The sequence below is a fragment of the Pyrus communis genome, chromosome 9 (genome assembly GCF_963583255.1).
Source record: "Pyrus communis chromosome 9, drPyrComm1.1, whole genome shotgun sequence".
NCBI lineage: Eukaryota > Viridiplantae > Streptophyta > Magnoliopsida > Rosales > Rosaceae > Pyrus > Pyrus communis.
The window spans coordinates 10,069,179-10,091,804 of record NC_084811.1 but is presented as its reverse complement, the minus strand read 5'-3'; the positions used below and the strand labels follow the sequence as shown (position 1 = coordinate 10,091,804).

Sequence of the window (22,626 nt, the reverse complement as noted above, 5' to 3'; positions counted from 1 at the left end):
CCATTTAGCTATAATGAAAAACAATGTTGATAAGCCTAATAACTCCAACAAATTTTATTATAAACTGATAGTGAAATATGTTTACACTCACTAGGAGACATTTTTGTTCGAGTAGCAACTGATGTTGGTTCTCCAAAAGTTCTTCTTGCATCTTTAAACCATGTTAGCTGAATTCAATAAATCGTGTTAGTTTAATCCAACAATGTAATTATTATAATTTAAGTAATTGTGTACCTCATTTCCAAATTCGCTGACTGATGGTGATGTAGGGTCTAATTTAGAGTATACATTATGTACAGCACGTATAAGGGTACCATCATCTCCAACACCGGGTCTGTATTGGTAGCGAGGATTCAAATAATATGCTATTCAAAGGAACACATACTCTAATAAGAGAAATAATACTTATGCAACTAAAGAAATGAATTGCAAATTATGACATAATTTATACCTGCTGCATGCAAATCGTGGTATAATGTTTTATACCATCGATCATCAATTATCTTTATGACCTACCTTGCACCATGTTTTCTTTCCAAGTCTTCCTTCACTACACGCATCAACTCATATATTGCCCCTGTAGTAGGATACACTTTTGTGTCAATGATCCGTAAAACTTTGTAAAGAGGTTCAAACACTTGGCACACATGTTCTGATTGAGTCCAAAAAGCATGATCAAGCACTATACTTTCCACCATACGACTTGCATTTGAGCGGCTGAAATTGTGGTTGGCCCAATCGTCACTAGCGAATAGTTGCTTCAACCCTGCTTTCTTCTTAAGTAGGCTGTCTAATGCAATATAGTTGGTGGCGAATCGAGTGATAGCTAGACGAATAATTTCTCCTTTGCAAAATTCACGCATATTTGCCAACAACCAACCGTGATTGTAAATATAATTTATGATCGTTCTAGCTCTTTTTACGACATTAGCAAGATTCTCTTTCTTCCCCATTGCCTCAAACATGAGATCAATACAATGTGCTGCACATGATGTCCAAAACACATTATGATGCTTCATTAACTTTTTTCCAGCTTTGACAAATGCAGAACTGTTGTCGGTCACGACTTAGACAACATTATGCACTCCCACCTCCATGATTACATCCCTCAATAATTTGTAAATATACTTGTAGTTCTTTATATGGTCTAAAGTATCAACGGACTTCAAAAAAATTGTCTTTCCCTTGGAGTGTACCATGAAGTTTATGATAGACAATCTGGTCGGGCCAGTCCATCTGTCACACATGATTGTGCAACCATTAGTTTCCCACTTTGACCTCAACTTGTTAACATACTCGCCAATGTCTTTATACTCCATTTCCAAATATTTGTTTCTTACCTCATAGGGAGTGGGAGGTTGTACTCCAACACCGGCCTGTTGACATCCTAATACCATATTTTTGAAATAATGTGATGATTCCTTCTCAGCAGAGACATTTTCATAGATAAAGAACTTGCTAATTAGACGCCCCATTCCCTCCTTCACATTACCTCCGGTGAAATAACTCCAAACACTCTTTTGACGTGCTTTGGACGACTTATATAAACTTGGGGCTATTGGTGGTGTTGGTTGTGATTCTCTAACACTTGCTCACCATCTCATTTGTGCACCACCACTTGTCCTGGAACCTTGTGCTCTATTAGGAATTTTATGAAGGTGTTCTCTTTCCCATGCTAACTGTTTGGAGGCACGTAATGCTTGTTTGAAATTGCATCGTTCTTCAGGTCCTATGTCATCATCACATTCGTCCTTATCGTCATCATCATCATCATCATCATCATCATCATCATCAACCACGTAGCCAATGACTTCTCCTCGTAGCCCAGCTCGAATATTTTCCATTCCATGTGTTTTCTTTTCCTTCTAGTGTTTTTTATTTTTTAATAACGTGGTGATGAATGCCTTCACTTCAGGGGAGACATTATCGCATCGTTAGGCACTATTTCCTGGATCTAATCCACTAAGATGGTACTTAAGTCGTGTCACTCCGCCACTCTTCATTACCCGACCACAATATTTGCAAATTGTGCCATGTTTGTTTCCATTTATTGGGTTTCCATGTTCCCAAGCTGAATCACGTTTAGTAACTCCACTAGACATCTTAAACGTACCTATATTTATTTTTCATGAAAATTAGGCAATTATTTTTTGGCCAAAAAATATAGTAGTGATGACGGTTATATAAGAGAACCTAAATAATAAAGTTATTCTACAGAAGAATTAAATACGAAGTAAAGAAAATGATTGTAAGAATTTAAGTAATTATAAAAATAATATGGAATAATAAAACCTAATATTAATGAATAATAATCCAATTTGATAATAAAATAATCCTAATATTAAACATATTAATGAATAATAATCCAATTTGATAATAATCCAATTTAATGAATAATAATCCAATTTGATAATAAAACCTAATATTAATAAAATAATAAATAACATTAAACATATTAAAATTATCCTAGGGAATAATTATACAACATTACTTAATTACTTCAAAAAATTAACATGCAAGTATTATTTGGTTCTTAGATCACATGTACGGGTCCACACAAATTTTTTTGTTGTTGTATAAATTACAATAATATAAATATAAGTTTGTAAACTTACCTTAAATATGGAACCCTTTGTGTTGAAGCTCTGAAAGGGCTCTGGAAAGGCTCTGAAAGGGCTAAGGGAAGAAGAAGAAACAAAAAGGTGTAATAGAGGTGTGATGATCTGATACTCCGAATATGAAAGAGTTGGAAGTGGCACGCGGTTTTGAGTATGAAACCAACCACCACTAGTTTTTATCTTGTCAAAAGTTGTCAAAAATTGTCAAAAGTTTCAAAAGTTGGCCCGTTTGGGGGATTTCTATTATATATATATTATATATATATATATATATATATTATATTATGTAACTTATCATAACACACACACACACACACACACACACACACACACACACACACACACACACACACACACACACACAATTATTATGTTTATTTTATCGATATTATCCCGATATTACCGATATTATCGATATTATCCCGATATATTGACGAAAATAAGGTGGATACGTGTGAAAATATCCCCCTCTCAAAAAAACGATATTATCGGTGAAATATCGCCGATAATGTCGATATTTAAGACCATGCTAGCAATGATTGATGAGATATGTGATGAGATATGGATAAGTCGTACAGGTCACTATAGATGACTCTGACTTATATGGGCTAGCAATGATTGATGAGATATGTGATAAGATATGAATAAGTCATACAGGTCACTATAGGTGACTCCGACTTATATGCTAGCATTGATTGATGAGATATTGATTTAGCCGTACAAGTCACGTGAGGTGATCTGGCTAACATGTCGATGAGATATATATGTTTATTGAGATCTGTGGCATGATATTCATGTGGACTTTATTATGCCGTGTATGGGATTGAGATAGATATGTATTCTATTTTCTGAGAAATTATACAAGTGTCACGGCGAGGGGCTACTGCCTTTGGTAATTGAAATTGGTTTGAAAAGTTTTGTTTCACTCACTCACATTTTCTATTTTCGTACCCCTCTAGGTTCTAATAGCAAAGTTCCGTATCGACGAGGATTCGTGGCACTTTTCAGTACAGATGTCTTCTTATGATGGTATAATAATTATCTTACCTTACTGTACTATACTTATGCTCTGTAGCACGCGTGAAATGGGTCTAAACCAGCTCACCGCGCACTCGTGTACTTAACCACTTTTAGATTTTAATTTATTCACATTTATTACATTATCACACTCATGGCTTCGTCACCTTCCAGGTGTCGGCTAACACGGCTTGATTCGGGGTCCCAGGGGACATTCCAGGTCTGGGTGTGTCAGTTTTTAATTACTTGAAAGAAAAAACCTTTTTAAAAAAACAATACATGGTTTAGGGTCTCTCTCCCACATTCACCACAACGTAATGGAAATTCTTAACATGTTTCACCTTCTCCCTAGCCATACTCACAAGAAGCTACTCCTTCATCTCAGTTTTTCGATCAATCAGCCTCTCACAAGCTTGGCTTCACCCTCCCCCATAAAAATAAAAAAAATAAAAAAATTGAAAACGCCAAATTCCCAATAATCTTCCTCACGAAATGCAAGTTGTCATTGGAAACCTTGAACTTTTTTTGTCAAATTCAGGAGAAGATCCGGGTTCATAGTAGAGGAAGAAAGATAATGATATTTATTTAATTTTCTTTTTATTTTTTAAATTATAATGAGAGAAAATTTGTCCTAAAAGGGTTATGTGAAAGTGAACTAAAACCTCAAGTGATGTTAGTGTTATGTTTCAAACGTAAGGGGTTTTGTGAAAATATAATAAACCTGAGGAAGTGATGGTGTAATTAATCCTGTAAATAATATCATTTGTTCAAATTTTTTTTTTCTTACTCTCGAAATTCTCTGTTTCATTTTTTTTTTCTTTTTGCACATTCATCATGTATGTTAATGAAAGGGATTATTAGAATACATAGACGGCCTATTTGAATTTTTCAACGAATTTTTAAAACTGAAAACGTTTCAAAACCGACTTTAAAATAATAATAATAATAATGTTGCTCAATAGCTTATATATTAGTCCAAGATACTGCAATTTTGAAGGTGAGATGTCGAGATCCTAATAAAGTCTAAGACCAATAGTTCTAGATGTGTTTGTGATCACATAACGGTCTTGGGTCTTCCTTTGGAGAATAAACGAATTGTGCCAACCCTAGCTTATCTGTCATTACTTCTTTAATTGTAAGGAAAAAAAAATAAAAAATAAAAACGAATGCAAAACAGGAATCTTGTCCAAGTACCCCAATGTGTATATTTTTCTTTTTAATTAATTTATTTATTTTTTGTCGAAATGAAGGTAATATTAAATACGAATCGAAATGTTTACATCAGTAGCCAAAGTGTTAAACAACCTCTCTGGTTCTAATCCATCCCATAAATGACTATCCCCCATACGCATGACATAAGAAGCCTCATTACAGGCACGAGGAGCATACAGAAATTGAACAGAATAAAATTGTTGCTTAATGTGATTAACATCCCATAAAATACCCTCCAAGACAGCCTCCGGTTGCAAGATCCCATTGATCATATCAAGCAGGACCTTAGAATCAGTTTCAACCTGAACCACCCCAAATCCTCTTTCCACACAAGCCACCAACGCCGCTCTTAGTGCCTTAGTTTCCGCCATGACACTGGATACACATCGAACATTCCTCACACCTCCATCATCTTGAAAGATCCTCGCAAAATCCCTCACAACCCATCCAAACCCACCCACCCCTGTACTGCTACACCAAGCACCATCACAATTCACTTTGAAGGTACCGAATGGGGGTTTCATCCGGCCTACACACATCCTACTCATAGTATTCCCCCGAGTTAGCTGCTGCCCCAATTCCCCATCACTCCCCCACTATCTCACTCCAATGCTGTCAGAGTAGCTGCCCGCAACAATAGGATCAACCTCGGCTTTGTCAAACACCACGGTATTTCGACACTTCCATATCCTCCACAAACCACCCAGCGCATTAAATCCGTAGCCTCCTTCTCCTCACCATATTTCTTACTTAGCCACTTCCAACACTCTATAAAATCTTCACCCACCACCACGGTCACATCCAATTGAGGCGGGTCTTTTTAATTTAACTCTTGATCATGTCAAACTGTTACCTATGGAGCTTAAGCCCACTAGAGGCAGTTGCTCCCCACCCAACAACAACCACCCCCCCCCCCCCCCCCCCCAAGCCATAGTTGTTTTTGGTTCAACAAAAAGAAAACAGCTATGCCTTGTATGTTAATACGCGCCAACGAAGTTATTTATGTACATATTTCTACTTATCAAATATAAATAAAATGTTTTTCTAGGTTATGGTTTTCAATGTATGTACATATTACTCAAAATAACGATACTGGAATCATCATATTTTTGTTACCACATTATACATGATGCATCTTTCAACCGAACAAACAAATGTACAAATTGTGACTACATTATTCCTACAAATAATCAAGGTATTTCTTGTAGTGATGTGTCTTAACAAGCTATATTCGAATTATAAGATTTGTGGACTACACGAAAAAGGTGGTTCTAGCTTCTACTTGATGTGATCGTTAATAGAAAAATGTGGTCATTGTAATATAAAGTTGCCATCACAAGAAGAAATTTTTGGCCCATAGAGATTCAAAATCTTTGTCAGCACTAATGTGGGAACTTTTTTAACATCCTCTAGCATTTGCTCTTGTCAAACGTAAGACAATTCCAGGTAATTGTTTTAAGAAGAATGATGTTTCATTCATTAACGAAAGGGTATTGCAAATTTATACTAACCAAGAATTTTGCCCTAAAAAGATCCTTGCAAACTAAATCTAAAGAATTACAATAAATCATGGCCAATCACAAAACGATAAACAAACTTATGCTACTTACTAAGGTAGATAAGTTATTTTGCCTTAGAGATTGAAATAATCTCGTTCTTTTCAAACGTGCATGTTGACTTTTACTTGTTTTTGTACCATAAAAAGAAAAACCATGAATATGCCTTTTATTTTCCTTATTTATAAGAACATCTTCAATAGAAGATGCAACACATTTTCTAATTAGCTGGAAAGCTTTCTAATGGCAGAAGGTTAATTCTCGTTTGGGGAAAGATAAAAAAAAAATATTTTTTTTTACATTTTTTTTTATCCAAAGAAACTGGAAATATTATAACCAGGGGAACCAAGAAAGCCGAAAAACCGACAAACATAGCAAAAGAGAAATGAGGTCAGGGCATAAATAGACGTTGCCAAGCATGGCACAAACGTCGACCCTACCCCACGATGCCAAAAAAACTACGGAGGACATGGTAACCTGTCCTTTTTCAAAATTCTTACAAATGAAGATGTGGGTCTTTCGACCTAGACATAGTCGCTTGGAAGGACGCCACGAAGTTCGTCGCTTCCCCCAATCTTGGGACCCAAGACTAGGTACATGAGGGTAATGAATCACCAACATCCATTGCTCGAGACAATATGGGGTACACCTCCCAGTATGCGTTGTCCATACTATCCAATAAACAAGAAATTATATGTTTGTAGTCAGATTTCACAACAACCTGAGACAAATTTTCCTGTTGGGCAAGCAAGCATCCCTCCAAAATCGCAATTGCCTCGGCTGCATGAGCACTTTGTGCAACTATCACCTTTCTTCGTATGACGCTAGGCATTTGCCCAAAGAATCCTTCATCACCACCCCAACAACACCACTACAACTACCAGCCTATTAGCTAGCATCCAAGTTAATTTTTATCATATGCAGGGGTGGAGGGGTCCATGAGCACCGATGCACCTGAGGATGAAAGCCTGGGACCGAAGGGGAATGGACCAAAGCCGACCTTCAAGAACAACTCCACATCACAGACTATGGCATTAATTGTCTGGATAGGGGACAAAGGCTTTCTGTTGAAAATTGTCTTGCACCGATCCTTCCAGATATTCCAGCATTTAAATGCCACAATTGTAAGGAGAAACTTCTTGTCATCCAAGTTGTCAGGGCACTCCTTAGAAACCAAGAGGATCCAGGCATCAAGAGTTGTCACAACCATTCGATCCACCCTATAGTTTAGCGATCCTCCAAACCAAACCCAAATAATCCACGGGCAAAAAAGAAGAACATGCTCAACTGATTCCTCATGTTCGTTGCATAAAGGACAGATGAGGGAGGGGGAACATCTTCTCTTCAATAGATTCAATTGCATCGCCAGAGCACCCCTTAACCCTCTCCATAAGAAATATCTAATTTTGGGAGGAGCGTTAATGCCCCATATGCACTTCCACACTGAAAGATCAGTTGCTTTGGAGGCCCGGACTTCATGGAGTACTCACCCCGTTTATCAGCCGACCAAATCAACCTATCATTACGCTTGGGATTTCCCACCTAAGTCAAGGAGATGGCTGCACATTCCACCTCAGGGATAATTCCGCCAATGGAGTCCCACTTCCAGTCATGAGATTCTGACTGAATAATGGAGGAGACCCGTTGATTTGCATCCACGGAAACTCCGGGAATAGAACTGGGGTGACCACTAGTCAAAGAGAGAAAAATAAATTTGACCTTAAATATGCATTTTTCACATTAGAGTAGAACTCATATTTACATCTCCCATATCTTAAGGAATAAAGTTCTAAATCAGTCATATAACAAAACAATATTCAGCTTATATGTGGGAGTTTTGCTCAAAATATCACCGAGATTTTTTGTGATAAAATCCAACACTTAGTAATATTGGTTTAAGTTTGGACAATATCAATGATGTTGGTGGTGGATTAAGTTGTGTTGATTTCAATGAATGAATGATGATAGAGCTCTCGAAAAGTTGTGTTAGCTTTGGCATCATGAATTAACTAGTTCATGTTGTGCGAATTGGTTTCACGTGTGATCCAAACCACTCGTGAGGGGACGTGTTAGAGAATGAAGTCTAACACTGAGCATATAACAAAATCATATGCAGGTTGTATGTGGGAGTTCTCGCTCCTAATATTACACAGGCCCTTGTGGTAAAACTTAACACCTAATAATAAATGGTTAAGTTGGGACAATATTACCAATTATGTAAAATGAGATGTAAGTGTACTTTTGTACCTCTCAAAAGTCAAATCTACCATAGAAGAAGTTTTAAAAGAAAATAGATGTGTAATCATTAATCAGGGGTTTGAAAAGTTTTTATGGGCGTCACAATTTTTATTAAAGTAATAATTGTCTAATACTACGGTAAGAATTGACTGTTGTTTATAAAGTCATAAACTCAAATTGTCAAATGGTGGTCATGGGAAAGGAATGTGATGATGACAATTGCAGCATACAAATGTATAAAGTTAATCAAATTCTTTGAAATTTCTCTCTTCATTTACATATATTTGACGTTTGACGTTAACCCAAATTATGTAGACTTTTTCTTAATAATCAATGTTTATCATTATATAGCTGAAATTTGCATAACATGTTATGGGAATGAATCCTAGTGTGGAAAGAAAACATTTTCCAATTCTCAAAACTTCGTTCCAAAAAGTCTGCGTTCTTCCCGTCACATTTTTTGAAGAAAATAGGACACAAGAAGAACAAATATCACATAAAAGACCAAAACGGAGAAGAAGAAGAAGAGATATTCAAGGCAGTCATGGCAGGAGACTCCAAAGGCGCCTCTCTGGAATACACTCCGACATGGGCACTCGCCACCATTTGCTTCGTCTTCATCTTCACCTCCCTTTTCATCGAGCACTCCATCCATCTCCTTGTCAACGTAAGCTTTTCTTTCTTTTGAATTCACAGTCTAAAGCCTAAGATGTCACGAGAAATTTTTTAAAATGAATTCTGACGTTAGGACACATCTAATTTGGTGCAGTTTCTCAAAAGGCACAGGAAAACCGCCTTGATGGACGCGGTTGAGAAGCTCAAATCAGGTGCAATAGTCAAGCCAAATGAATTATTCTTTAACTATTTGATTCTGATTGTATTGGCTTATTGGCTTAAAGTTTAGTTGGTTGGTTTGTTGTTGTGCAGAGTTGATGCTTATGGGATTTGTGTCACTTTTGCTGGCAATAACCCAAAATTCGATATCTAAAATCTGTATATCTGCAAAGGTGGGAAACATCATGCTTCCATGTCGCAGAAATGAGACAACCAAAAAAGAAGATGTCGAGAAATTTGTGATTGTGAATAAGATTGTGACAAACTTTTCGACCGGCGCAAATAGTTTGTATGATGAAATACTAAGGCAAATATCAGTGCATAGGCGACTTGCAGAGGAGGATGCAGATGCTACAGGTTCTTGCGGTGAGGTAATGCATTAATAGTTCTGAACATGTAGTTAATCGGGTTAATTTGGGTGCTTTGTTATTAATTTGGACGAAATTTTGCAGGGAAAATTACCTTTCATGACGAAAGATGCTCTTCATCAGCTTCACTTACTTATTTTTGCGCTGGCGGTTATGCATATTGTGTATAGTGTTCTTACCATGGCTTTGGGGAGGGCCAAGGTACGTTTGTTTCAAGATTGTTCTAAGCTTTATCAATGCGATTAATTATGATTAAGCAAGAATTATCCTAAATACTTTAATTTTGAATTTGTATAGATGACGCGCTGGGAAGCTTGGGAGCAAGAAACTCGAACAATGGAGTACCAAGTTGAGAATGGTAAGTCTCATCTAAGATATTAACTAATAACGCGGTTAAGGTGATTGATAATGTAGTCTTTCAACTGGAAATGAGAATAGCATGTCTCGTAGAGATATGACCATATAATGCGATCACTAAATATGCATAGTTTAATAAGAAAAAATTGTCGACGAAAGATGAGTTCAATTCCTCAAAAGGCACATTATAGTTTATCAAAGAACTATTCATGATGAATGTCAGGCTAAACTTACATCTCTACTTCTTAATGTAGATAATATTGTTTATTTAATAAAAATAAAAAAAAAATAAAAAAAACTGTCCATGACCTTATTCATAACTAGAAGGAGAAAAGTTTGACCAAAAAGGAGAAAAAGGGAATTTGATCATAGATTCTAAACATGCTTTTATTGAATTTTGTATGTATTATTTTTTTTTCTTTTTGTCTGCTAGTGTGCCGACTTGACTCTAAGACATTGGCGTCTTCCAAAGACTGCTATTTTTACATTTAAATCCTTTAAAAATATCTCACATATGTTAGTGCTTTTGGTCTTTAGCACGTTGATTTATTTTATTTTTTTTAGACTTTTTCTTACGCTAAGCCGCCTGTAAAAGGAAAGTTCTTCCAAATTTGTTGCGTTTTCTTTTGTATTAGAGCGTTATTATATGTGTATATCCGTATGGCAGTAGATCTCTGACTTTGCTGGTTCCGAAAAAAATCATTAATTTAACCTTCGTGCGCTTTCGAAGACGTTGAAAGGGAATTTTGCTCTTTCATGAAGGTTTTCAAACATAAAAAGTCAGAATATGACTGAAAATATTCCAACGAACTATGCAGCCAAAATAGACCGTATGCAGTGAAACCAATTTACGCTTTTGTGTTTTGCTGTTTAATCCTATGGGATTTACCACAAGTAAAAGAAGGTAACAAAAGAAACCTAGCTTTATTTTTTGTTTTCTTTCTTATTTTTAGGGTTTAAGGTTTACGGTGGCTAAGCACTGCTACTTTTCGTTTAGTCACTAGCATTGCTCTCCAAATTGAATATTTTATAGTTTCATCGGCCTATATTTTTAGTTACACGTTTGAGTTGCTCCTTGCTGACATGGTTAGCATGTATGCAGATCCCAACCGGTTCAGGATTACCAGGCAAACAACATTTGGAAGAAGGCACATGAATTCTAGTTCAGAAACGTCATTTCATCTGTGGATGGTGAGTGCTTTTACTAGTTTAATCTTATGTATAACAACACAACAAAGAATAAGTACACTTCTAATTATTTGGTTTTGGATGATAATTGTGAATATGGCGCAGAGATGTTTTTTGAGGCAATTCCATAACTCAGTGGCAAAAGTTGACTACATCACCATGAGACATGGCTTCATAGCGGTAACTTAATGAAGATCAAGTCCAATTTACTAACTGTTTTGATGGAATTAATTGATTTGTTGCTAATGAACAACTTTCTCCAGGCTCATTTGCCAAGCAGGCAAAGCTTTGATTTCCAAAAATACATACAGCGATCTTTGGAGGAAGATTTCAAGATCATGGTTGCAATCAGCCCCTTAATGTGGTTTGCAGTAGCAATTCTCATGCTCCTCGACGTGTATGGTAACAATTCTTCATCTATCTACTCCATGTCAAGAATGTTAAGGTTTTCTTATGCATTTTTTTCAATTGTTGCTCATATGACATCTGTTAATTCACATGTTATCAATCAAGCATCCATGCAAACAAAAAGTGGGTCAACTGAGTGCTATGTTAGGAAAAAAAAAAAAAAAGAAAGGAAAAAAAAAAATTAACTTGATGGTTAGACTGTAGGAGGGGCCAAGAGGATTCATCACTTAGTTGTTTATGTCAATTTTCAAAGTGTAATTGACTCTTAATTCTGAACTATTCGTGTTGTGAATGAGATTATTGAGAAGTGTTATCCTCATGGCATTTGTTTGAACCCTTACCAGGTTGGTATATATATCTCTGGCTTTCCTATGTTCCACTCTTGGTAAGTGCAGTGCTGTGTGTATATATGTATGTAGTACATAAGTTCTTATGTGTTCCAAATACAATAATAATTGGATTTTTTGTAGGTCGTTCTGGTTCTAGGAACCAAACTTCAGTATATCGTTGCAAAAATGGCTCTTCAAATTAAAGACCAGAACAGTGTGATCGTCGGAACACCACTTGTGCGAGTAAACGACGATCTCTTCTGGTTCAGGAAACCTAGATTTGTCTTGGTGCTGCTACATTATACTCTATTTTTGGTAAATGCCCTCACAACTTTCCTAAGATTTCATTGTGTAAACATTAATTGAACTGATTTTACTTTCTTTGGACCTTGTAGAATGCATTTGAGCTGGCCTTCTTCATTTGGGTTACAGTGAGTTTTCTTTCCCATATATATCCTCCATAGTCTACAGAAATTCTGCGTTCTTTATATAAATAGAAGAGGATTAGGCAAAGTTGGCTCCTCGCTCTACAGAAGTTCAACATTTGAAATTTTAAATTTATGACAAAACTAATATATACGTGCTTTAATTCTCTCCTTGCTATTAGATCCAATTCGGGTTCACATCGTGCTACCACGAGCACACTGTGGTCATAATTACGAGGATTTCCTTAGCGTAAGACTACCGAAATTATTTTCATTTTGATCAGATCATAATTTTAAAATTGTTTATGAATTAATAATCACATATGCCTTGTTTGCAGTAGTGATTGCATATTAATTCCTTTGATTTTTCAGGGTGGCTACTCAAGTCCTCTGCAGCTACATCACTCTTCCTCTCTATGCACTTGTCATACAGGTGAAGTATATTGGTCTGAAGTACTGTTCTTAGCTATATCTTTAAGGATCCAAAAACCTAATTTGTTCATATCTGAAGTACTTCTGTTTATATATATGAACACAGATGGGTTCACAGTTCAAGGGTAAGATTATGGAAGACAACATGGCAGACATTTTAAAGCAATGGCATGCTGAGGTGAGGAATAGAAGGAGAAGGGAACAACAAACTCCGCAATCAGGAAGAACATCTTTCTCCACAGATTGGAGCTCCGTGAGGAATAGCCTTTCAGAAATGCCTTCTTATATAAGAAGGGTTTTCAAACCAGATGAACCAGCTGAAAGCAGTGTCCAGTTGTCTAACAGAGGGAATGTACAAGACGAGATAGTAGAACAAGAGGGAAGCTCAAGGGGTTATAGAAGAAATGGGGATTATGGGGCTTGAGTAGAATCAGAAAGCTATATTTAGTATATACAGAAAATTACAGGGAAATACACGTCAATCATCATAGTATAGGGAAGAGACTTATCCTATTGCTTGTAAATTGAAAAACCATTACCATGTTTGGTTTCTAATATTGAATTGGATAGGATGACTCATTGGCAACAAGGTATGTTGTCAAATCTAGTGAGTTATCCAATGCGAACCAATCATAGGGATCAAACTTCGTCTAACTTTAATTTGCACTGTATCTCTATACAAAGTAGTTTAGGAACTTAAATAAAATTCCGCTACCGTTTCAGTTTAAAAAGAAATACGGATGCGCATCGAGAGAATGGCCTTAATAAACAAATCCTGTCAACTAGTGCAACGACGGATCGTTTACCAACTTGGAATGAATAGTTTTGCGGATCCCACATAAAATTAGGAATTCAATTCCTGATATTGTCGGAATTGGATTGCGTAGAAGAAGGTAGTATTTGGATTCCGGGAAGAAGGCTCCATCCAGAATCAAAATTTCCTTTCCAAAATGCCCTGCACCTTTAGTACTCCTTTCCATCTTCTCGTTGCCCTCCGCCATCCTCTCCAGCAGCTCTCTGCTCCTCCGCTGCCTCCTCTCGCTCCACCACCTCAAAATCCTCCACGTCCTCCTCCATAGGATTCAACACATCAAAATCAACCCAAAAATGGCAAGCACACCCAAAGCAAAAATCAAATCTTCAGAAAATCCAAACCCAGTTGCCACCATTGATAATAACAGAAAATTCAGCAACAAAAGGAAACGGAAGTGACAGAGAAGAAAAGTGGTACCAGAGAGGCCAAGGGAGAGGGGAGGGTTCAGGTGAGAAAGACCCGAGAAAGACCCAAATTGGAGCTCGAGTTTGCGGAGTCCCACGCTGAGGCGCAGGCTCCAATGCCTGCACATCATCGAAGAAGAAGTGGTAGGAACAGTGATCTCTCCGTCGAGGTGAGGCTATGAGCCGTGGGTTCTAGATAATGCCAATGAGGACAGTGGGTTCTGGGTTAGTAGATAAGCACGAGAATTCCACTAAAAAAATCCAAAAATAAAATAATAAAAGTTTTACTTAAAAATAATAATTGTTCTCTCTTCTAAAAATAAAATGAAACAATAAAAGATTTACTAAAAATAATTAGCTTATAAATAGATTAATTAAACTAGGGGTATTTTAGTAATCACAATAGTTTTTGTTCTGATTCATGTGAATTAGTAAGCAGTTATATAGATCAATGTTTCCTACTTCGATTCCAGACAGTTTTAGTAAACAACTTCAAAATTAATTTGATTCTAATTCCACCTTATTTTTATTCGTCCTCAATTCAATTCATCTCAATTTGATTACGGATTAGTAAACGCGCCCTATATATATATATATATGATGTCATGCATCAACTAACAAATCCAATTCTAGACGCTAATACTAGTTATTTATTTTGTTGTTTGGGTTTGACCTAGCCCATTTGAGTTACAATTTCTTAAGTTTTGTTCTTTATAAATATAGCTTGTAGTTTATTATGTGAAACAAGTTAATCACAATGTAGTCGATCGAGTTGTGTAACCCTCTCGGCAAAGTTGTAGGGTTTTTTTTTCCATTTAATAAAATAATTTTCATAGTTTATCCTTCATTTGTTTGTAATACTCTAATTTTCAACTTGGTATCAGAACAAGTTTAGTCCTTCTGGATTTAATCGGTTTATGTTCGGTATATGTCTGTCGTTTATTTGTGTCTTCCACTTTTCTTTTTCTTTTTTTTTGGATTTGGGTTTAACCCGCATTGGGTGTGCATGAGTTGTGTGACATCTATCATCGTCTTTTCCATTGTTTGTTTTGACTTGGTTGAACCGTACGAATTGTCCCTTTTTTTTTATTTCGGTAAGGAGTCGTCACTTTCGGTTTGTAAAAAAAAAAAAAAAAAAAAGTTCTAGAGATCGAATCCGCTAAAGCATCTGCCTAACGAACCACCATATGCACCCTCACCCAAGTCTGCATCCGCGACTCTCCGCATCGTACCGTCTAATAACGGATGTACAAGTGTTAAGTGTTGATTGGTTAGGATATAATGTAGAGGAGTGCCACATAGGCAAATCAGTTAGAGGAGTGTTATAAAAGCTACTGTAAAAACGATTACTCTTCGGTTGTTCAATAGAAGTGTTTTCTACATTTTCCGCTGCTATCTTCTTTCTCTCTCTAGCAATATTTCTTTCTTTCTTTCTCAAACTTCTTGGGTGTTATCATGGTATCAAGAGCCTGTGATCGTGCGTGGGTGTGTGCTTGTCGTCAGTAATGGAAGTGTGATGATTTGCGAATCGGTTTGTGTGGAGTATTTTTCTTTGCGATTTGGGGTTGCAATCAGGGCGAGCAATCAGGGCGAAGCAGGAATTTCAGGTGCTGTGTAGTGTTTCTTTGTTGTTTTTCGTTCTCCTGTGGTTGATTCTGGTAATTTTTCTTTTAGTAGTTTGTGTTGTTTGATTTGAGAAGATGAAGTTGTAGAGGCCAATGCCATTGTTATATTAGTTGATTGAGCGCTGGGTAGTTGAAAAGGCCAATGCCATTACTTTGCGCTAAGAAGGAGTCTAAAGGCCAATGCCATTGATTCAAGAAAGTTGAGTTTGTCACGGTTTAGGTCAAGAAAATTGTTGTGTTTGTCTGAGATTTATTCAAGAATTGTTAAATTGTTGAGTTTTGAACTATATTGGGTATGGCTCCCTCTGTGAAAATTGAGGGATTGTTAGGCATGCTCACTATTCGTCTTGGTGAGCATAATTACACCAAATGGTCATTTTAATTCAGGTCTGTGTTAAAGGGGTACAAACTGTTTGATCATTTCGATGGTTCAGTTTCTTGTCCGTCGAAGTTTGTGGTTAATGCAGAAAGTGGGGTTACCAAAGAATTGACAGATGCTTTTCAAGATTGGGAAACCACGGATTTATCTTTGTTGAGTCTGTTGATTGCAACGTTGACTGATGATGCGATAGAGTATGTTATCGGATGTAAGACTGCTGCTGAAGCTTGGACAAATCTTGAAGAAAGGTTTGCATCAGTGTCTAGGACATGTGTTAATCACTTGAAAACAGAATTACATACTGTTCAAAAAGGTGGGGATTCAATGGATAAATATCTGTTACGAATCAAGACAATCAGGGATCAATTGATGGCTGCAGGGGAATATGTATCAGATAATGATGTGATGATTGCTGCTCTTGCTGGGCTACCTCGAGAGTTTGCAACTATTCGGACGATTATACTTGCGAGGGACTCTAATGTTACTATGAAGGAGTTTAAGGCACTGTTAATTGGTGCTGAAAGGGAAAATGATGTGGTTATGAATTCATTGCCTCATAATATGGCTGGTTTGTATACTAATGGTGCATCCAGTTCCAATTCATCTGCAAATGAACCGTCTAGTACTAGAGGTGTTCTTACTGCTGCTCCACTGCCACAACAAATGCCATTATTTCCACAGTCTCAAATGATGCAATCTGCGTGTGGTTCTCATCAAAATTCTTATGGCTCAGGTGGTGGGTGTGTTGGTTCCTTGGAGCAGCATCCACAAGATCATTCAAGGTCACACCAAACTTCAGTACAGTTTCCTGGTTCTCAGCAACGGTTTTCTAATGGAGGATAGTCAAGGGGTAATAACACTTATCGCTCAGGCTTTAAAGGTAGAGGGTCGAATTACAGGAATACCAGTGGGTGGAATGGAAATGTTGAGTCGAGGACTACTTTACATCCAGAGTGTCAAATCTGTCAGAGAAGAGGGCATACTGCTCCGAATTGTTTTTATAGAACTGTACAGAGTACTTCACCACATTTCACTACTGAATGTCAGATTTGTGGAAAGAGGGCCATAGTGCTCTGGAATGTTATCACAGGGGAAATTATTCCTATCAACCTTCTGGTCCTCCTGCTTCTCTTGGACCTATATTTCCTGGTCATTCCTCAATGCTCCCTCCATCACAGGGTCCTGTTCCACAGCCTCCGAATTTTGCTGCTCATTATTCCTATCAGGGGCATGCACCTTCTATGCAAGGGATGAATGGTTCACAGAACATACATGTATCTGATCTTCCATATCAAGTTCCATCTGCAGTGCAAGCAATGAATGTTCAGAGTTCACCATCATATTCCAATGCTGCAAATTGGATTGTGGATACAGGAGCCTCACACCACATGACATCTGATCTTGCAAGCCTCCATCAAGTGTCTTCTTTTGAAGGTTCAGAGAACATTAAAATTGGCAATGGTCAAGGTTTGCCGGTTAAGAATACTGGTTCTGCAATTATTAAAACACCTTCTCATTCTATTATTATGAAAAATGTGCTGCATGTTCCATCTCTTGCTGTGAATCTAATATCTGTAAAGCAGCTGTGTAAAGATAACAGATGCTGGTTTATCTGTGATGACATGAATTTCTTTGTGCAGGACAAGGTGACAAGGGAGATCTTGTACAAAGGAAGGAGTAGCCCTCACGAGTTGTTCCAGATTCCTGTGTCTTCGTGGATAGTTCCAAAGGCTTTTATTGGACAGTTGATCAAGTCTTCTCTCTGGCATCAACGGTTAGGGCACCCTACAAATGAGGTCATGGCAGTTATGTTAGCTAAGTCTCAGATTCCAGTCTCTGTGGATAATAAGCATACTATGTGCACAGCTTGTATTCATGGGAAGATTACTCGAAAACCTTTTGATAATGAGTCATCTAGATGTATCTTACCTTTTTATAGAATCCATTCTGATGTTTGGGGACCCTCCTCGGTTAAGTCTATAGAAGGGTATAGATTCTATGTTGTATTTGTTGATGATTGTACGAGATACATGTGGATTTTTCCCTTATATAATAAATCAGAGGTGTTTTTGATATTTGTCAAGTTTTATAAGTATATTGAGGTTCAATTTGGAGTTCAAATAAAGTCCTTCCAATCTGATGGAGGTGGTGAGTTTGTTAGTCATTTGTTTAAAGAATTTATGCAGTCTAAAGACATGATTCATAGAATTTCCTGTCCATACACTCCCCAACAAAATGGCTTGGTTGAAAGGAGGCATAGACATGTAGTTGAAACAGCAATAACTTTGATGAATGCTGCAGGGTTGTCACAGGAGTTTTGGTATCTGTCTTGTGCACATGCTGTGTACTTAATAAACAGAATGGCTTCTAAGTCATTACAAATGAATTCACCATATTTTGGGTTGTATGCTAGGCATCCATCAGTAAAGGATTTGAAAATATATGGTTCAGTTGTGTTTCCATACTTGAGACATTATAATGACAGTAAACTTCAACCTAGATCTGTCATGTGTATTTTCTTAGGATATGCTTCAGGTTACAAAGGGGCTATCTGTTACAATTTGCAGACACAGAAGTTGGTTTTATCTAGGCATGTTATACATGATGAGTCTGTGTTTCCTGCAAAATGTAAACCATCTGAGATGTTGAGTAGTCACTCTGTTCCAAGCTTGGTCACCTCTACTCCAATTCTGGTTCCCTTTAGAGCTTCAAGTGATCCTGACAGTATGTCTCCAGAACCAGTTCAGTTACAAAGGCAGGCCTCTGGAACACAGGAATCTGGGCAGGGATCTGGAACACAGGAATCTGGGCAGGGATCTGGCACACAGGACTCTGGCTCTTTAAGCTCATCTCCTGTACAAGATCTCCAGCAACCTTTGTCACCTGTCCTAAGTCCAGCACATCCTCAGGTATCACTTCCTATCTCTGTGAGTGATTGGGATTCCATCCCTACTAATACAACTAACACACATTCTATGACAACAAGACTTCAAACTGGGGCTATTCAGAGAAGAGATTATACTGCTTTTTGTGCTAGCTTCCCTGAGTTGCAGTCATTGGGAGTTGGTCATGGATCTCTGTGTTCTGATGGATTCTCGTTTCTGGCTGAGAGTGTTGAATGTGAGGAACCAAAGACTTTTAAAATTGCAGCTACGAATTCTAATTGGCAGCATGCTATGCAAGATGAGTTTGATGCTCTTAAAGGGCAAGGGACTTGGGTTCTTGTACCTCATCCTCCCAACAGAACTGTTATTGGGAGCAAATGGGTGTACAAATTGAAACGAAACCCTGATGGCAGTGTATCTCGATACAAGGCACGTTTGGTGGCTCAAGGTTATACTCAGGAACATGGACTGGATTATTCTGAGACATTTAGTCCAGTGGTGTGACATACTACAGTGCGTTTAATTCTTGCACTTGCTACCAATCACAAATGGGAACTTCGCCAACTTGACATCAAAAATGCATTTCTGCATGGTGAGTTGCAGGAAGAAATATACATGCAGCAACCGCAGGGGTTTGTTGATTCCAGAGTGCCTAACCATGTCTGCAAACTTGTTAAATCCTTGTATGACCTTAAACAGGCTCCGCGAGCATGGAATGCTAAGTTCACAGGAGTATTACCTTCGATGGGGTTCAATGTTTCACAGTCTGACACAAGTCTTTTTGTTAAGACAGATAGTAAGGATATTATTGTGTTACTTCTGTATGTAGATGATATAATACTTACAGGTTCGAATGTTACCAACGTTCAGGATGTGATTACTGCTCTAAGTGAAATATTTGATTTAAAGGACATGGGAAGGCTCACATATTTCTTAGGGCTGCATATTCAGTATAAAGACAATGGAGACATGTTTCTTAGTCAGACTAAATATGCCCAAGAGCTTATCAAAAGAGCAGGGATGGAGAATTGTAGGCCTGCACCCACACCTTCCAAGCCTCATACTCAGTTACTTCTATCTGCAGGGCATCATTTGTCTGATCCAAGTCTCTATCGCAGTATTGTTGGAGCACTTCAGTATTTGACCTTCACCAGGCCTGATATTGCTCATTCTGTCAATGTTGTGTGTCAATATATGACAGCTCCAACTGATGCACACATGTTCCTTGTCAAACGGATACTCAGATATCTTCAAGGGACTCTACTGTGTGGACTTACTTATCGCTCAGCTCCTGATATTCACATTTCTGCCTACTCTGATGCTGATTGGGGTTCTGATATTAACACCAGGAGGTCAGTTACAGGTTATGTTGTTTTCCTTGGTTCAAATCCTGTTTCTTGGCAGTCCAAGAAACAATCTTCTGTGTCTCGCAGCTCCACAGAAGCGGAGTATAAAGCTCTAGCTAATTGTGCAGCTGATGTGTGTTGGATACGGTCCCTTATGAAAGATCTCCATCAGTTTTTACCTGCTCCTCCTGATTTACATTGTGATAGTATTTCAGCCTTATCTCTTAGCACCAACCCTGTCTTCCATTCCAGGATTAAACATCTTGATATTGATTACCATTTTGTTCGTGAACGGGTGCAGAAGAAGGATATCGTGGTGCACTATATCTCTACAGACAATCAAGTTGCAGATGTTCTTACTAAGGGCCTTCACAGTCCTGTGTTTGTTAAGCACTGCATCAATCTCAGCCTTGGGGTTCCTGGCTGCGATTGAGGGGGGATAATAACGGATGTACAAGTGTTAAGTGTTGATTGGTTAGGATATAATGTAGAGGAGTGCCATATAGGCAAATCAGTTAGAGGAGTGTTATAAAAGCTACTGTAAAAACGATTACTCTTCGGTTGTTCAATAGAAGTGTTTTCTACATTTTCCGCTGCTATCTTCTTTCTCTCTCTAGCAATATTTCTTTCTTTCTTTCTCAAAATTCTTGGGTGTTATCACCGTCTACATCTCACTACCACAGCCTGCTCACAATTTGACAAACTGCACCGCCGCGCCTGACATACCGGCATCAAACTCACCACCACACCCACCATTTGTTGCCACACCTCTGTTGCTGTTGCGCTTGTTTTGCGTGATTTGAAGGGGCCTTCGGACTAGGAGGAAGGAAAGAAAGAGGGGGAAAATGATAAAAATAGGGATTGAATGTAAATGTACCAACCGGGGAGACTGGCCCATCGCTTAGCGAGTAGGCTCGATTTAGCTTAATGAAATGGAGATTTTTCCAACAATAGGTACACAGTAGCTAAACCTTGGGAAGAGGCACAATGTCAATTGCATTGGCACTGACATTGTAACCTTACACGAGCATTGAAATCTTGCACTGGCACCGATGAAATTTTGTATTTGGATTGGCATCGGAAGTTAGCACAATAAAGCTAGCATTCGCATCTACTTGTTGTAGAGTTTCCGTTTAATAAAATAGTACTCACAGTTTATCCTTCGTTTGTCTGTAGTGCTATGATTTTCAACTAATATTAATCTTCAACCTGATTATTGTGGGGACTTTTAAATTCACAGCTTATGAGCTCAATTTTCTCGTTTCTTTCTATTCGCGTGAAAACAAACATTGTTGGTTTGCCGAGTAGTTTTCTTTCTCAGTTGGTATAGGCTTCACACTTTGTCCTTTGAACAGGCTTAATGAGTCCTTTAGTTCGTAGATTATCAGGTGCGTCACAGCTGACTTTTGCCAACAGAAAGATATGTTATATTTAAGTAGAATATAATGTATTTATAATCAATATTTGCGCACAAGTAATAAAACTTCTTTTACAAAGGATTGTGGCAGTGTTTACCTCGAGTTAGTTTCTTTTTAACGCCTTACATGTTAGGGACTTCAACTGTTTCTCGATATTAAACAAGAAATTAGACGGAGTTACACATAACTGGTTATTTCAAGCGCATCATTTTAGTCATTCACTACAGAAAGTAAAGACAGTAAGTAACTGAAATTGATATTAATTTAATATTTCTGAATATCACAAAACAAACAAAGCATATACATATATGAACTTAGAACAATCGTTTAGACTCTTATCTGAGTGGATGTGGGACAATTGGATTGGGTTAAAGATGCTTCCTTGTAAAGGGTTACAACTAAGGAGACTAATTGTCTTAAGGTTGGTAAATTCATACTACGCAAGAAAGATGGTAGCAAAGCAAATTCTAAATAATCTTAAGAGTCTAAAGGAAGGTTTCCTAAAGTTCCAAGGTCTTGGTTTCGAGTGGTCTTTTGGTAAGGCAAAAGGAATGAAACGGGTAGAAAGCAGAGAGCTTTTGGTTTGAAAGTTTTGTTAACTGATTTGAGTGTCCTTTACTACGAGTCTTTCACTTGTATTATAGACCCTTCACCTTTCACATCTTAAATCAATGCTTCCTATGTTTTCATTTGAAGCCGATCTAGGATTACTTTCATTTAAGTAATATACCAATAGGAAAGTAATCCAAAATATTTGGGTGGTGAATGAAGAG

The 22,626-nt window shown here is 37.6% G+C and overlaps 3 protein-coding genes across 3 annotated transcripts; 2 read left to right on the top strand and 1 right to left on the bottom strand.

The window, feature by feature from the left end:
• Window positions 1-4,891: 4,891 nt before the first annotated feature.
• On the bottom strand, window positions 4,892-5,371 carry LOC137744367 (uncharacterized). Its single transcript, XM_068484198.1, has one exon. The coding sequence runs from the start codon at window positions 5,369-5,371 to the stop codon at window positions 4,892-4,894; it is 480 nt and encodes a 159-aa protein (XP_068340299.1).
• Window positions 5,372-9,035: 3,664 nt separating this feature from the next.
• On the top strand, window positions 9,036-14,203 carry LOC137745444 (MLO-like protein 3). The gene is made up of 14 exons (XM_068485408.1): window positions 9,036-9,308; window positions 9,411-9,468; window positions 9,569-9,846; window positions 9,928-10,044; window positions 10,141-10,201; window positions 11,303-11,391; window positions 11,494-11,568; window positions 11,652-11,790; window positions 12,141-12,181; window positions 12,267-12,440; window positions 12,521-12,556; window positions 12,733-12,800; window positions 12,923-12,983; window positions 13,089-14,203. The coding sequence occupies exons 1-14, from the start codon at window positions 9,186-9,188 to the stop codon at window positions 13,404-13,406; spliced, it is 1,638 nt and encodes a 545-aa protein (XP_068341509.1). The 5' UTR covers window positions 9,036-9,185; the 3' UTR covers window positions 13,407-14,203.
• A 5,501-nt stretch (window positions 14,204-19,704) lies between these two features.
• LOC137744366 (uncharacterized mitochondrial protein AtMg00810-like) lies at window positions 19,705-20,868 on the top strand. The gene has a single exon (XM_068484197.1). The coding sequence runs from the start codon at window positions 19,705-19,707 to the stop codon at window positions 20,866-20,868; it is 1,164 nt and encodes a 387-aa protein (XP_068340298.1).
• Window positions 20,869-22,626: the final 1,758 nt, after the last annotated feature.